Raw genomic sequence first — 17,882 nt, 5'->3', positions numbered from 1 at the left:
AACAGATGTGCCTGTCACAGCGACTCCAATCTCACTGCATAACTTTACCAACCTCACACAAATCCAGCCTGCTTCCTTCCTTGCCTTTTTCTTAAAACAAAACATATTCAACAGTAATGTGAAACACAAGGAATGTAATTGAAATCTCGGGAACTTGATGACTTTCCATAATCACAGCTGCTATAATTTCAAATCTTCATACGGAAACCTGGACACTTTTTAAAAGTTTATTAAGGAAAAAAACAAAACAAAACAAAACACTTTTTAGAGCAAACCCTTGATTTGTTGTGACTGTTAACATTTTTTCTAGTCCTGTGGCACTACACACAAGCACACAAACCACGTCAGTCCACCTAATAAAGATTCATTCAATATGGGGTGTGATGTGCCAGCGGACATCAGATCAGATGTGACAGCTTGTGAGGGAGACGCTGCTCTCCAGTTTTCTCTCCCATTTCCTGGTCGAGCTGACACTCGAGCTCCAGCACCCGCTAACCCTGATCACGTTTGACAGGAGTGGAATGCGCATGTCAGGATGGAAGGTAGGTAAACAATTCAAAAGAGGACGGAGAAAGGGAAAATGAGTGGAGACACCTGGGGTGAGTGAGCCTGATGTTGACACAGGTTTGACTCGACAGCACGAAACATCATGGTTGGCTTTTTGACATTTAGACAAGTCGACTCCTCGAGAGGACTAAATATTATCACGGCGGACTCACTTAAGTAAAAGTATCAATCCACTGTGAGAAAAAAAAATCCTTTACAGGAAAAGGTCCTGCACTGAAAATGGTAAGAATCACAGAAGCATGAGAACAAAATGTAAAAAAATTTATTAAAAGTATTCATCATGCAGCAGGATGATTTCTAGCTAAACTTCCAAGTGAATTATTATTACATTAGTGGATTATTATACATGCACCCACTGGTCACTTTAATAGGAACATCATGCTAGTATGGTGTTGGGCACCCTGCTGCCTGTATAACTGGCCCAATTTCTTAGGGCATGGATTCAACAAGGTGCTGGAAACATTCCTCAGAGATTGCGGGCCACACTGACATAACAGCATCATGCAGATCATCATGGCTGCACAGCCACCATGTGAATCTTTCATGCATCCCAAAGGTGATCTATTGATTTGTGAAGTGGTGACTGTGGAGAGCATTTGAGGACAGTGAACTGTCATGTTGAGATGATTTGAGCTTTATGACATTATTATGCACGTTATCCTGCTGAAAGCACCATGATCACAAAGGGATGGGCGTGATCAGCAACAATGTAACAATGCAAAGAGCAACTGTTACATTACTATTCCAAACATGAAAAAAACCCCACTACCAAACACCACACTCACCCCACTCCCATTTTAAGTGCAATGAAACATAATGGTGTTTTAGAGCTAATGGGATAAAGTTACATTTTATCAGCAAAATATATTGCCTGGGCAAGTTTATGCAACTTCACGTACTTAAATGTTAGTCTCCTCTCTTATTCTTAGAGATGCAGTGTCTCAACTGCTGATATCCCATAATGTGTACCAAATAAATGACAGGTGCAGTCTCATTTGCAGCAGTGATTATCATAAACTGCGTTGAACGCTATTCCCCCACCGCCAAATATTTAAGGTTTTCTTTAATGTAGTCTTATTTGTCATTTCTAAGCTAGGACCCAGTTCCTTCACACATTACAAAAACAGGATGCTGAGCTTCCTGAATCTAAGCCACTGTTCTCTCTGGATCGTTTTCTCTCTATATTCTACAATCAACAGATGGCTGTAGGAGAGACTGGTCGCAGGTACTGCAAATACTCTACAGCACTCCCGTTCTTAAAATTTCATTTGAGCTTCCTGCACTAAGCAGTCTAAGTTCAACAACTCGCTATGCTCTCTGGGACATGCAACAGCTTGTGGTTTCTGCTGCAAATAAGGAGAGAAAACAGAGCTAAGCCTGTGAAGGTACTCCCAGTGGATACGCAGCCTTACTTATCAGATGTGCGCAGGTAGAGTGTCTTTGATTTAGCTCTGCTTTATCAGCCTCCCCAGTTGCTTTAACCACCCCATTCAAATATCTACAGTTCTCTGAAAGCAATCTATCCCAAGAAAATGAAGTCTGATTGCCTACCAATGGAGTTCAGTTATGCAACTGGGAAATCAATGTAAAGCTGTGCCATTTTCAGCAGCTGGTTGTTGTACTTGGTTGTGTAATGCACTGATTTGATTCCAAGGCTTATTTAAAAGAAAACATCATTTTCAAGCGATTTGTAAGGTTGGGGGTTTAAAAAGAAGCGTACAGAAAAGCAGCCCAGATATGCCGAGTGGACCTACCCGCGACTTCTCTTCCAGCCGGGTCATCATGACAATAGTGGCTGCTCTCTGTTCCCACACCATCCTCCAGAAGTCTCCAAATGTCTCTGGTAAAGGTCCTTGGGTGGCAATGTAAGCATTCTGCTTCCTGTAGCCATCAATGTAGTTAGCGTTGATGTAATCGCTGCCTGTTATACCTACACGTAGGCAGATAGAGGAAAAAAAAAACAGAGATTAAAAGATGGAACGTGTACCTTTGATGGCTTTTCCTTTATTATTCTTTTTCCAAACCTCATTTATCAGACTTTTTCATTAACACAATTATTATCACGCCATCTGCCTCAGTAAATCCCAGTTGTCACACGCACTGACACAGTTCCCAGCCAAGGAAGGAGTACGTGTAAATGTGAAGACCAGAATAAGACAAGTCAGGAGAATTTGGCTGAATTCCCGTAACATTTCCCAAACTGTCCAAACTACAGTGGCAATGTCTTTCAATATGCTGTCGACCACGTCAGCTTCTAAGAAACTTGTCAGGAAAGGGGTATTATCACCTGATGATAATAAAAGCCTTTACTCACTTGTAATTTATTATGTTACTAATACATATTTATTGAGTTTTAATAATTTACTTATTACACCACTGAAGTGTAAGCAGCTTTCTACACTGAGGTTCTCTTTTATTTTTTTGCATTACGAAGCTTAATTCATGCAGTATTGTGCATCTATTAGCAATTTACTATGTTTTTATTAACAGCTAATTATGCCTTTTGCAGTTCTCCCATCTGTAATGATCACAAACCAGATTTTTGTGCGCTTTTAAATTAATTCAACACATCTGTCACAATATTCTATCATTTTTCTTTTCTACGTTTGTGGCTCTTTCCAGGTTCCCGTAGATATCGTGTTTACCACCACAACAGACCAAAAAGATGATGGAAAATAGTGGAAAGTAAAACAGCTTTTCAGCCAACATAGCTACGAGGTAGATTTAGCTTCAGTCCCCCTGAGCCTGCTACCATGCTGTGATATACACCGGTCCTACTAAATCTAGCTAGAAGGAGGTCTTTTGCTGTGGAGAAAGATCTGAAATGTTTTTAATGCACAGGATTGTGTAAATGTGCTCACAAGTCAAGGTGCCCTTGAGTTTAAAAAGGAGTCACTAAAGGACAAAATGCTTTAAATGTTAACAGGATTATCTTGTGATTGGAGTGTCTTACATCGAGCGTCTGGCAGTGATAAGGCAGAGCATCACCCATCTTCATTTACCAACTTCTACAATCTCTCCATTTGAGAAGAGGCTTCGGCGTGACAGCATCTGTGTGTCGGAGACTCATGTCTCTTTGACATCTGACATCTCTTCGCTCAAGCAACAAACAATGAAAAACTCGACCGGACTCGTTTAAAAGAGGCGACTCGGTGAGGGCTACGGCCTGGGTGGAGAGGAAGGATGTAATATACAGAGGAAGGGAGAGATCGAGCGAGAGGCAGAAAGAGCAGGGAGGGTGAAAAGACGAAAAGAAAGAACAAAGAATCGAAGTAAAGAAGAGAAAAGAAAGTCAAATGTCATTAAAACGGATACCACGTTGCACAATTTGACTGGGCTGCCTTGGCTTTAGTCATAGCTAAGTGAACAGAGAATGGTGGCGTGCATGAATTGTTCTACTGCTGCGACTAATAGCAAAATCACTGCAGTGTAAAATAGAAATTTCAGACTTGATTAATTTATGTATTTATGGACGAGGCATTTTATTTCCCTGGGATAATTTTGTTATGCATGTTGCTGCACCCTAAAATTGGACTGACTACTGCAAGATACCGAAATCTAGCCCGAGCAGTTATTTCACACAAAAGGAGAGGACTCTGGAGCAGAGAGTTTGGCATTACTGTGAAGGAGTCGGCAGCTCTTCTGGTGATGCAAAGCCAGAACAATGTCAGCAGTGAAGGGTGACTACCTCTGACAATGTCCCTTGAGATTTAGGAGTCAGAGAAAGAATGTTTCTGGCTCTGAGATTCTCACCACCGTGTCTATAGGCAGCTAGAGGGAAGTCAAGACAGGGGCGTAGATGTGATGAGACAAATGGGACACTGAAAACACTGGTTTAACTTCCGACTCGGTTTGAGTGTGAGATCTAAGCGCTTGGCCTAAAGATGAGCTATAAAGAGTCCTTGCCTCACCCCCCAATTTGCCTCTGTAAACTGCTTAGCTGGTCAGTAGCAAGCTGAGCTGGAAAAATGTCCAGAGTTTAAAAATCAGCACATTTCACTTTTCTTCCTTTTCTACATAGAAGTTATACAGTAAGCATATATGGTGCTTCACACGTTTATTAGATAAGTATTTCACAATACTTAGAAATCTGTAGAAAAAAAAAAGAACAGGTTTAAAGATAAAAATGACTGAATTCAACATTTTTTATACCCAAACTTGAGCCGGCACAGTGGACTTCTTTAAAATTCAGAATCAGAATATTTTATTAACCCCTAAGGATGTGATGTGTTTCAATCATTAAAACCAAATCTGCTGTTCAGTAAACAACTGGAGTTTGGCAAATCCATTGAAAAATATTAACTGTATTTGTATTTCAGCATTAAAGCACCTGTGCATACTGGTGGATAAACAATTATGTTTACAAACGTATGAGGTGAAAGCGAGAAAAAAGTCCTGACCCAAAAAATATCTCCCTCTATATTTTTCAGTGGCCCTAATCCCGTTCCATAATCTAGTCAAGTTTTGTCCCGACGGATTAAATTGCTAATCTATCCCATTTAAATCCACACTGCAATAAGAAACACCTTTCCACTCGGCTGATTATTTAACATATTCTGCTTTTTTACTGATAACTTACGCTGAATCTGTGTGAGCACTTATCAAACAGCAGCGATACGAGCTCATGTCAGAGGTGGCGAAGATGTGCGGAGCATGAGGCTGAAACTTACCCTCTATGGGAGCCAGGATGACACGTGAGTGGTCGTAGGCGATGACGTTGGCGTAACGATTCTTGGGCTTGTTCACCTCCAGGTTGGAGTGCTCCCAGGTGAACTGCTGGCCTGGATCAATAGACTGACGGGGGTGCAGAGACAGGCAGAACATGCACATGTAAGGAAGCAATCAAAAGGAGCCACGAGAGAAGCTGAGTAATAACAATACAACCTCCGTGCTATCACAGAAAGAAGAGCGGAAGATGGGGGAGGGAGAGATAGAAAGGTTGATTTCCCTGAGAGAAAGAAGAACACGGTATCATTACAATCTGCACGCCGACTGGTTCTGATACAGCAGCCGCACGCGGTACTTTATCAAGATCATTAATGCGCGGGGGTGCATAATGACAAATAACAATATTGATAAAGACGACGGCTCTTCCCCCTTTGACAGGAGACTCGTGGAATGAGCCTCGACACTTGGGTGAAAGACAAATTCAGCCGTCTCTTTAAAAATACGAGAATTCTAGATAACTATTCCGCTCCCTCGCCAGGATAATTAAGTATTCCATTATGAGCCGATGTTTGCTCATAGGCGTCCGGTGCCGTGTTGGCATGGGGATGGAGGCTTGAATGATATTTGCAGTTGGGGCTGGAGAGAGCGAGAGAAAGAGAGACTGAAGCTGAAACTGAGTCCAATTGGAAACCTAATTTAACATGCAATCAGCACGCAATCATTACAGCAATGAGAGATTCCCTCTGTTTTAGCCTCATCTGGCTTTTTCCCCCCCTTCTCTAGCCTTTTTCGACATCCCCGTTTTCCTTATCAGCACGGCTCCATCTTCAAACTCTTCCACTTTTTATCTACTGTGTTCTCTCTGAAGTTTACTATTAAAGAGTCCTCCACCTCTCCCACTCCCTATATTTTTCCTTTCAGATCATCTTATGACCGACTAAGTGTGAGTATTCATGTCTGCATAAAAAGATTGGGGTCATTTCTCTCTTAAAAAAAACTCCCAACTCTCCCTCAGTGCAAAAACCTTCAAACAACATCCGTGTATTTCACATTTCAATATTTTTTTCCACAAATGACATTTAAGAAATTTGTAAATTTAAAAAAAATCGGCAAAATATTTTCTCTTGTAAAACTAGAATTTCTCCCCGTTTCTCCTCCTTTTTACCGTGATGATGGCTGAAGATGAATGACAGCTCGTGTCCACGTGACAGGCTTGGCAGGACGACGCCTCCTGAGCGCCTGACAGCAGACAGATAAACTCTGCGGCTTCAGTGTCATCACGCAGAGCCGCGGTTTGCCTTCCTCGCTTCCGTTTGTACTTGAGATTATCTTCTCTTCATCTCCACTCTCCCGCTTTCTCTCCCCTCGCTGAATCCTCATCATTAACCAAAACTTCTCCACCTCATCTCTCTCTCCCTTCTCTCCTCTCTGCCCTCTTCCCCTCCATTTTTTCCTCCGCTCGCACATCCCGCCTGGCTAAAAACCAATCAGTCAAAGCCCTGTAGAGCTGTGCTTGGCAAGCCGGGGCGCCGGCACGAGCAGCCATTCATCAAGAAAATAACAAAATTAAAATTACACTTCTCTATTTAATTTGGTCATTTATTTTTCCTGGGGGGTGGTTGTGCGAAAGGGGCAGGCGGACCGAGGGAGAGAAGACAGAGATGAGCTGGTGGTTTAAGGCTCTCTCAAAACCAAGTAATTAGAAGTTGAAGTTGCATCAAAGCGTCAACTTTGGCGTCACGTTTCTCGTCTCTCTTCCCCCGCAGAACGGAACAAGCTTGTCCATTTGGTATATAGCCCGGATGTGGATTTATGAATAATAGATACCCAAGAAATACAGGATTGCTATTAAAAGTCGTTATCTGCCAACATCCACCAGCGGGCATGATGACGGCAATCTGTGCTGGTGTACCCGCTTCCCACCTTAGCCTGGTGTGCAGCGAGACGACAGGCACAGTGATTTAGGGATGGTGGGGAGGGGATATTGCTTGTATGCAAACGAGAGCTGATTCAGCGCTCCTGATTTCTAATCAACTCTGGTGTCATTTATAACCGCTGCGGTCTCAGAGCTCAGACAGCTCAGTTATCCCCTCTGCACACAAACATACACACACTCCCACACATACCATGTTAAAGCCTGAGTGCCAGTGTGCGCTTTTCCCAAAATCACATTAGCAGAGGTCTTTCTTTGCCATGTGGAGGCTGCTAATGTATGAGATACTTGTTGTAAACACTGTAATTGCTCAAGTAACACCAGCTACAACACGCACATACGCAAAACAAGCAGAAAAGAAAGAATTCAAAAGAAGAAGCACGCGACACTAGAGCATACCAGATGAGACTGTCCTTTTTTCCCCTCAATGAAAACACAATTGGACAGAAATCAACACTGTAAGGCAACTTTCACGTTTGAATCGTTGGCCCACCCACCTCATATTCCTGGGAGAGTTTGAGGTTGTCGTTGGCCTTGAGAAGTTCTGTGTGTTCAGCCAGCTCTGAGATAGGGATAGGAGGATGATTCATCATACCTGCTCGCCAAAAACATAGAGAGACATTCCACACAAGGGAAGAAAGGAAAGAAAGTGTATCAGTACAGCACACGGGACACTGGTTCTAAACATTCACACATGCCATTTAAAGTACAGGTAACTTGTTTTTTGATCTTTGCTTAAATAACGAGGGACAATGGGTTTTAGTGATGAGGAAGCTTGAGCAGGACATCGTGAATGTTACACACAGTAAAAAAAAAAAGCAAAGAAAAATGTGCTGACTGGTGATGTTATACGCACTTGATTGGACCAGGCCAGAGCTCAAAAATAGCCAAGTTTATCTTGCGGGGCTGATTGATTATTTGCCAGAAAGGGTTGTGTTATACACCCGCAGACCAAATTGTAATTACTCCCACTGCAATCACGATGCTGACGGACAGGTGGACCAATAGGAACAAAAAGTTGCAGAGCGTAGCCAGTTATAGCTCAAACATTCAGAGGCATCAATAATTGTGATAGCTTGGGAAATTAGTTTAACGTGACATAAGAGGAACAACAAAAGGTTTTGATGGAGAGATCAGACGAAGGAGCCCCACAAATCATCACAAAGACCCCCATTTTGGTCTTTCAATCAACAGAATGCTCATGTTGACAAAATTGCCTTGAACTCCTCATTAGAGACAATCAAAAGTAACATTTGCTTTCAGCTCGACTGCGATCAACAAGAGATGATTTGAATAAAAACCTCACAACTCAATGGGAATACTGTTGAGTCGTTGAATGGTCTCGATCAAGTAGGACATTTCAAATTTAAGTTGACTTAGTTGTTTTTCACTAGCTGTACATGGAAAACACGGTGTTAGCGCAGCCTTAATCTGCAGTGCTCTGTTTGTGCAGCGTTGTTAGCACGGCGACCACTTTTCACTGCTGCCTCTATAAAAATCGTATTCTAGAATCGAGCCCTGACCTGGGGGGGCTTATAGGAAGGGAGGTGTGAGAGGGATCAGAAGGTTTAGGAGTGTGAATGATGCTGAGTGACACAGCGAGCTGCTCCATTTCAGCCTGCTAGTGCAAAGATAGCCTTTTCCTTCATCTGCCGCTTTGCTCGGCATTAGCCGAACACTATCTCAATGACGAATACCCCAACAGTACCTTCCAATACCAAAAACAGGCAGTCCAACATACACTTCCACCCCTCCCCAAAAATCCTACTGCTTTTTATCCCAAGGCATTCACTAAAAGTACAAGCTTTTTTAAATGGGTGGGGAAAATTGTGTTTTTTTTTTCCTCCTTGCTTCAATATCCACTGAATATTGTGTTGCAGCTACTATAATATTATCAGCACTGCTGTGCACTCCAGTCGCTAATCCATTTAGAAGCATAATGCTGAGGCCATGTAATGGAATATGGCGCAACTGTAGATTGTGGCTCTGTCCCTGCACGCCGACTGGCAATACTTAGCACTTCCATATTTTTAAACACAAGGCCTCTTTTCCTGCAGAGCATTGAGGTCAAAAGTCAACAAAATGTTGACACCACCTCAGAAAAATTCAGGGTTAATTGGGCATGCAAATCGGCATAATCACATTAACCATCCTTAACTTTCCCTTTTATACGATGCTTAATACCCCCCTCCAATGTTACGGGGGGTCACCCGTGTTTTGTTGCGCTTAGGGGGGGGGGGGGGGGGGGGGGGGACCCAACTCTCTGTGCTGACAGTATTCATTAGTGATGGTAATTTATTTTACACTGATATAACAATGTGGCAGTCTCAAGTACATAAAGATTACAATGTACACATGAGACAAATGGACGCCGTGGCATCTTCTGGGCACAGACACGGACATGCCGTATTAACAGTCTACTTTACAAAAAATGCAAACCACTTAAATGACAAACTTAATAGTTTCCCCCTATTCTTAAAGCCCATGTTGAGTTTGTGTTTCAATTAAGCATGTTAATTGCAAACCTTAAGGAAACCTTGTCGGGTAATAGCAGAACTGTTTGTTTATTCATACTTGAGTTTTCTCAGTGAGATAACAAAGCTCTGCGGCGGCGCTTTGGAATGAGCCGAGGTTATTAACGGCTTCTGCTGTAAGAATTCATTACGATGGATATCAAGGAAGGAGAAAAAAAAGGAAAAAGAAGATGAAAAATGAAATTTGGTTGTCAGTTTACTAGCCTCGCTTTCAAAGGAAAACCCTATCAGACGCTATGAGTGAAATAAGTAAATGTGTTCAAACGAGGGGCCCTTACTTCTCTTTGGGAAAACAAGAGCAAGAGGTTGTTTGAGGGGAGATCAAAGACTGTTTGTGTTGGGGTTTGTGCACGCGTGGTGTGTGTAGTTTTCTTTTCATGTGCACGCATCCCAATTTGTGTGTGTGTGTGTTATCCTTTTACAGTTTTTCTTAAAAAAAAAAAAAGTGACCAGGGCATTTGTTTACCTCAACTGGAGGAGGTAAGAAGCACTTATTTGCAGAAGGCTTATATAAGAGCCTGATGTAAATATGCAATTCAATTTGTTTGATCAGCATAATTAGTACTGTTTGCTTTTTGGTGCCTCATTTTGCTATTAAATTTAATATAAACTACGTGCTTTATGCTCCAAACAAATGAATCTACCACACCTGAAGGCGCGCTGCAATGTTATTTCCCAGAAAATATTTAGCTTCTAAGCTAAACTTGACTGTTAAGCTTACCCAAGCAAAGTCAATCAAGGGCGAATTGCTGTTCTTTCTTAACCTAACTCTGAAGCAGTCAGCCCCCTCTCTCCCACAACGCTCAATCCCAAAGCTTTCCCCCCCCCTATCTATCTACTATCCTATTTTTCTCCCGCTGTAATCAACATAGTGATTAGTAAACACACGTCACAAAAAAACATCTAATTACACACTTCCAGTCTCCTGATCTGCAGTCGATATGCCTGAGAAATATAATCATTCTTTTCGAAAAGCCAAGCCGGTCTTTCCAAAAGCCTATTTATGATGTCGCGTATTTCCATTTTAAAGAGTCGACGTCTGCCTGTGGATAAGCAAAGAAAATAAAGAGGGAAAACTGGGGGAAGAGTAAAAACCAGAAACTCCTTTTTTTTCTTTCGGGTGATTCTTTTGTGGTGAGCAGGAGAGGGGGTGATCAAATGTCGAGCCATTGTTTGCCACTGCTTTAATTAATTCTGCTTGTTATCTCTGAGCACAGAAAAAGACCCCGTTGGTTCAGAATGGAAATGGAGCAGTGGTGGTGAAGGAGGAGGGAGACGGGAGAACAACAGCTTGGAGGTAAGGATTGGGAGGAAGAGAAAAAGGAATAACACAAGTTGTATTTGGGAAAAAAACCTCCACTTATTAACCAGCTATACATGAGCGGAAGTGATCGCACAGGTTATTTATGCATGGTAGATTAATGCACAGCCAACAGCCCGAGTGAATATTGTGATCCAATTAAAGGGAAAAAAAAAAGAAAAAGAAAAAACACACCCTAGTGGACCAATAGAAACAAACATAAAATTAATTAGTGCTCAAATTTTGCTGCATCATGTGAAAAAACAAACAAATGCAAATGATGTATTTGGAAATTGAGGCAAGCGGTGCTCAAATACCTAAAACAAAATAAAACACACACACACACACAAAAACCATACGTATATAAAGAAAGCTGGTACGCAAACTCTGAGAGCATAGTGACTAACTTTCATAGTCAAAATCTGCTTCACTCTGAGGACTGCTTAGACCAGAATCTGTGAAGGACAGCAGACATAAAGGAAATGGTTTCAAAAAGGCTGTAATGCAACACAAAATGCCATGTTAACAGAAAATATGAAATGTGCAACATAACACAAGGGCATGAAGTAAAACACAAGGGTAATATTACCTCAGTTCATCCCACAGGGTGGCCTAAATTATGTTATTTCAGTTTTCAGGCCAAACTGACACACAGACGTGATAAAGTAGGGCAAACATTTCCAAATCTTAACACAACTTCCCGTCCACCACCAATTAGCAGTCAGTGCCAGATTCCCACTTGGGGGCCGACTGGTTGGCTGAGGGTGTCAGCCTCTGTGGGCCCGTGGAAAAATTTCGTCTGCCAACCCCCATATCAGCGGCTATAGAGATCAGCGATAAGAAAATTGATTTGCTATATTTAAGCCTTTATAAACAGCAGTTGGAAAGGCCCCATCCGGAGGACTGTGAGGAAGACAGAGAAGGGAAAAACAGCTTATGTTTGCTGGTGAAAACTAACTCTGAAAGGTTCCTTTGTTTGTGGCTTCATGCCAAAGCACCAGGAGTGAAAGGTGTGGAAAAGTGTCCGCATTCTTGGCTGACAGCTGTGGAGCCGGAGCTGATGGGAGTCAGAGCTCCGAGGAGGGTGGTGACGGTTCAAAATCTTATCTGCTCCAGAGTAGAAATCCTCCGGGGCTCCAGCCGGCCGATATTACGTCCGTGTAGACACAGGTGTCCCCGACCGTTCAAGCAGAAAGGAGCCATCTGTGACAGTATTAACAGGACATGTGGCCAAGAGATGGCATGTGATGGGATGTGTCCAACCTGCCCATCAAGCAAAGAAAAATAGATTTTGCACAGGCTGAAAGCTGTCATCAGAGTGACAGGGTCGATCGCGTAATACAAAGATGGCAAGTTTTATCCAACTGAATCGAGATATTATGTTCAGCTTCACGTGTAAGAAGTGAGAAATTAATGGAACGGAAACAAGATTAGAAGACTTACAGGCTAAAGCGGGATTTTATTAACGAAAACAAAAACAAACAGTTACGCTTGAGTCTCCAAAATATAGCTGCAAAAACAAGCATTCATGGCTTTACATTGACGTCTATAGGAGACAAGACGTCACTGCAGTGATGCAAAAGGAGCGCAGTGAGATGAAGACATTGAACATCCCCCTCTCCCTAATTGATTTGTGACAATGACTAATTAAACCTAGTGGGTGGTTATCTGAACCGCTGTCTCTAAACGTCATTCATCACAGCATGAAGAAAGTACAGGCATGTCTGATTATGTTCATACGGAAGTGTGTGTTATGTGTGTGTTTCCACAGAACTGTGAACGGGAGGACTTGGCCGTTCAAGTTGTTGTGACGTGAGAGTGATGCTTCTTTTGTAGATAAATATAGTGAAGAACATATGTATTATTTTATATGCTGTATGCAGAGGTTTTCTTTTGTTACATATTTGTCACACTCGCACGTTCTAGATAACCAAATGACTTTCAATATTAGACAAATATGTAAGAAAGGAATTGCACCCCCACAAAAACCTTGATAGATCATAAATTTACTGTGAATAACAACAGTTTTTGGAAAGCTGATTTCAGTTTTAACAGCCACAACAAGACTTGATTACTGCTAGACATGCTGAATCAATAAATCCCTTAAAAAGAATTTGTCTGACAAAGTGAGGTAGGCTAAAAGATCTGAAAAAGCAACACATCGTGCCAGGGTTTAAAGAAACAACTGAGAAACAAAGCCATTGGCATCTATCAGTCTGGAAAGGGTTACGAAGCTATTTCTAAGGCTTCGTGACTCCAGTGAACCACAATGAGAGCCATTATCCACAAATGGAGAAAACAGAATGAAGTGTCCCAGAAGCGACTGGCTCACCAAAATTACTCTAAGAGCACAGTGACGACTCATCCAGGAAGTCACAAAAGAACTCAACATCTAATTTGCACCTCACTTGCCCAAATTAAGGACAGTGTTCATTATTCAACATTATAAAAGAGACTGGGCAAAAGTAGCATCCATAATGAACAAAAAGAACACAGGCCTGTCTCGCATTTGTCAAAAAAAAATCTTGATGAAGACTTTTGGGAAAATATTCTGCGGACTAACGAGACAAAACGTGAACTTTTTGGGAAGTCTGAGTCGCGTAATGTCTGGTGTAAAGCTAGCACAGCGTTTCATAAAAAGAACACAACACCTACATTGAAACATGGTAGTGTGATGGTCTGGGGCTGCGTTTGCTGCAAGATTGTTTTTGATTTTTCATTAAATGGAAAAGTTCCATCGCTGCTGACATCAAGAGCATGGCACGGTCATGTCGATGCAAGAGGTGCCAAGTCCAATCAGCACGGGGTGCCCGGTACAAGCCTTTTCGGCCACTTTTTAGCACCTTCACGTTAAAGTTGTGATCATTTTCATCAGCAACCTAATGACTAAACAGGAGTTTTAAAAAGAGAAGAGTCCACAGTTTCCAAGACCCAAGAGGGAATACAAGTTTAGGATCACGACCAGGAGGAGGGTTGCTGTTTATTTTTTCCAAAATTTACTGGGTTGTGTGCTGAGTTCAACTTCTACTCATGATGGGTCTAATGGAAGACATTGAGTGCAAAGGTCCTGAAATGTGGTGCAATTACAATTGAGTGCTACATCAGGACATCAGGGCTGCAGCAGCAGAACAGTGTGATGCACTGAAGAATGCGTTCAGAAAGTGTTCCAAGCATGGCGGCTGCATTGGAGGCAGTGTGTCACAGCCAAAGGACTTCAGATAACGCTGAGGGATGGTGGTCAAATTCAAATCATGTTGCCGCAGTCACAGAACATTTTGATCATACCCCATATGACCCTCGGGAAATCGAACTCATCACATGAAAATGTTTATTATAAGTACATTTAATTATTTCTTTATTGCTAGTTGGAGCGTTGTGATAATCATTAACTATTGTAGGAAAAAAGCTTTAACTTTAATATAAAGAAGAGTAGACAAAGAATAAAATGATGAAGAAAAAAAAGCGAGCACTCTGGGCGAAAGGGAGGGCTTAGCTGCAGATAGACAGTAGATATCCACCGAGTCGTGATGCTTCATTACTTTGGCCCCATTTGCCAATTAAACCCTAGGCACAATGGAAGTTAATGACAAAACAAGTCACTCTGTGCCCCAAGGAGTTATGGGATGTCATTGTGAGGCTGTCATATCACCTACAGGCTTTTAAGCATACATGGACAGGCGTGCACAAACACACAAGATGTGCGCACTCTCTCTGAAACATGATGCCTGTTGGAAGGCTAATCAAAAACATATTTTATGTTCCTCAGCACTAGGGGTCAGCGAGCACACATTGCCGACACGGCATATGCTCGGCTGGATTGGAGAGGCCTTGGATAACTGCACGGGGAGTATGCTCATTTGAACAATGGTCGCTATTAGCTGATGGGGATGTTCACAAATGCTCACCGGCCCACTTAATTGGGCTAAAATGTCCATTTAAATTAAATTCCCCGGGTGCGGAGATAACGACAGCGTCCAATTCTGCGGAACAACGGCGAGGCTGTGGAATGAGAATGCTCGTCGAGTATAAAGACAAGTCTTAACATATACTGGTGACTGTTGTATAAAAGAGGGCAAGCATTTGTAATGAGAGTGACTGTTATTTAAGGAAGGCTGAAGGACAGCGGTAAGCACAGGAGAAAATCTCAAAACGTAAGAGCGGCCACTATAACATTGTGGTTACAGAAACCTCTGATAGGACTCTGAATGCCAAGCAAGATAAAGATGGGAACAGTAGCATTTCTCTGTAAGTGTCTCTGTGAGTCTCCTTGCTTCTCTGTCCTCTGATGTAAAGAAATCTCTCTTTCCTTCGAAGATACAAACTCAAGGCGGCATGTCCGGGCTGAAGAGAAATGCTTTATTTTGAAATCTGAGCCTTTTGATGGAGCAGAGACTGGCCATGGATGACAGATGGATTTCCAAAAAAACATCCCGGCTCGAAGACAGAAAGACGGCAGGCAAAAAAAATAAACGAAGAAATAAAAGAAAAGAAACAAGCAGAAACTAGGTTGGGTGTGTTTATTCTACTTATGGAGAATTGTCTCCCTTATTAGCTGTTTGTTTGGACCAATCTGTACAAAGGCTACTTAGATACATAGCGAGCTTTTATGCTACAATACATTTGGAAGGTAACTGGCCGACAGATGTGCCAACTGCATTTTTTTTTCTTTGCACACCACAGCTTGTAACTGGACACTGAAACTTAACTGAAACAAGAAGACAGCATAAGAAAAACACTTCCACTGCGGCTAAGACCAGAGTCAACAAACCGTAGATGTCAGTGTGGTCAAATTACAGGAGGCTTGATGATAAAAAAAAAAAGGCAAACAAACAGAAAATCAATCTGAATGAAAGCCAGGGGAAAGATGTCAGAAAGCTATGGCTGGAGAAACCAGACTTTAGCGCAGATGATCATCAGAAATAAGGCAAGGCAAGTTAATTTATATAGCACAATTCAACAGCAAGGTGATTCAAAGTGCTTTACAGAAACATTAAAAAACAAAAACAAATAAAAAGCATGATTTAAAATGAAAAAAAAAGGAACAGTAGATAAAATCAGTAGTTAGAATGTAAGTTTGGAAATTTAAGCTTAAAGTAAAACAGTGCGGATTTGGTGCTTTATTCAAATGCAGCTGAGAACAGGTGAGTCTTCAACCTGGATTTAAATAAACTGAGTGTTTTAGCTGATCTGAGGCTTTCTGGGAGTTTGTTCCAGATATATGGAGCACAAAAGCTGAATGCAGCTTCTCCATGTCTGGTTCTGACTCTGGGAATTGATAAAAAACAGGATCCAGGTGACCTGAGGGATCTGGAAGGTTCATACTGGGTCAGGAGGTCACTGATGTATTTTGGTCCTAAACCATTCAGAGCTTTATAGACCAGCATCAGAACTTTAAAGTCTATCCTCTGACGGACAGGCAGCCAGTGTAAAGACCTCAGTGCTGGACTGATGTGGTCCACTTTTTTGGTCTTAGTGAGGACTCGAGCAGCAGAGTTCTGAATGAGCTGTAGTTGTCTGATTGATCTTTTAGGTAGACCTGTAAAGATGCTGTTACACTAATCAAGCCTACTAAAGATGAATGCATGGACTAGTTTTTCCAGGTCCTGTTGAGACATCAGATCTTTTATCCTTGAAATATTCTTGAGGTGATAGTAAGCTGATTTTGTTATTGTCTTAATGTGTTTTTCTAAGTTTAGGTCTGCATCCATCACTACACCCAAATTTCTCGCCTGGTTTGTGGTTTTTAGATGTATGGATTGAAGTTCTCTGGTGACCTGTAATCGTTTTTCTTTGGCGCCAAAGACTATTACTTCAGTTTTGTTTTTGTTTAGCTGGAGAAAATTGTGGCACAACCAGTCATTGATTTCCTCAATGCATTTACCAAGAGCCTGTACAGGGCCTCGGTCTCCTAGTGACATTGTGATATATATTTGTGTGTCATCTGCATAGCTATGATAGTTTATTTTGTTGTTCTTTATAATCTGTGCCAGTGGGAGCATGTAAATGTTAAACAGAGGGGGTCCCAAGATGGAACCTTGGGGAACTCCACATGTGATACTTGTCTGCTCAGATGTGAAGTTACCTATTGATACAAAGTATTTCCTGTTTTCTAAGTATGTTTTGAACCAGTTTAGTACAGTTCCTGAAAGACCTGCCCAGTTCTCCAGTCGTTTGAGTAATATGTTGTGGTCAACTGTATCAAATGCTGCACTGAGATCCAGTAAAACTAAGACTGACATTGTTCCACTGTCTGTGTTCAGACATATGTCATTAAACACTTTGGTCAGAGCGGTTTCAGTGCTGTGGTTCAGTCTAAAACCTGACTGGAAGGCATCATAGCAGTTATTCTGTTTTAAGAAGTAATTGAGCTGTTGAGAAACTGCTTTTCAAATGATCTTACTTAAAAATGGGAGATTCGAGATTGGCCGGCAGTTGTTCATTTGTGTCTTGTCAAGATTGTCCTTTTTTAGTATAGGTTTAATTACAGCAGTTTTTAGTGGTTCTGGAAACACACCTGACATTAAAGAAAAGTTGACGATATGTAACAGGTCTGACTCTAAAGTCTTTGAGACGTTTTTGAAAAAAAGATAAAACCACGTAGAAAGCCAGGGTATAAAAAAGACAGGCCTGACAATGCACAAAATTTCAAACTCTTTCTTATTCATCAGCGGTTAATGGGGATATGGCAAACACATGCTTATAGCCTACAGGCTGTTATGATGGCAAATTATGTCAAACACAATGATATGGGGGGACTCAGACAGGGTGTACGCAAAAGCACATATGCAATCATTTTGGAGTAGCACATGTGGGTGTAAGTGTAACAATCTGCTGTCACGACACACGTAAAGTGTATTAATGCATAACCATATATTTATAT

The 17,882-nt window shown here is 41.7% G+C and overlaps 1 protein-coding gene across 4 annotated transcripts in view; it reads right to left on the bottom strand.

Annotated features, from left to right (window-relative positions):
* The window catches only part of ptprsa (protein tyrosine phosphatase receptor type Sa), a 232,587-nt gene that overhangs the window by 24,164 nt on the left and 190,541 nt on the right, over positions 1-17,882 (bottom strand). For 3 of the 4 annotated variants that reach the window (XM_082507103.1, XM_082507102.1, XM_082507104.1), the window contains 4 exons: positions 11,410-11,457; positions 7,666-7,763; positions 5,238-5,361; positions 2,322-2,497 (listed from right to left, as the gene is read on the bottom strand). In XM_082507103.1, the coding sequence (XP_082363229.1) occupies positions 2,322-2,497; positions 5,238-5,361; positions 7,666-7,763; positions 11,410-11,457 (446 nt within the window). The remainder of the gene's footprint in view (positions 1-2,321; positions 2,498-5,237; positions 5,362-7,665; positions 7,764-11,409; positions 11,458-17,882) is intronic. The other variant, XM_082507105.1, reaches the window with a different exon arrangement.

The sequence above is a fragment of the Aulonocara stuartgranti genome, assembly GCF_965226115.1.
Source record: "Aulonocara stuartgranti genome assembly, chromosome: 15".
Lineage (NCBI taxonomy): Eukaryota > Metazoa > Chordata > Actinopteri > Cichliformes > Cichlidae > Aulonocara > Aulonocara stuartgranti.
The sequence above is the reverse complement of the archived record's forward strand: the minus strand, read 5'-3'. Positions and strand labels throughout refer to the sequence as shown.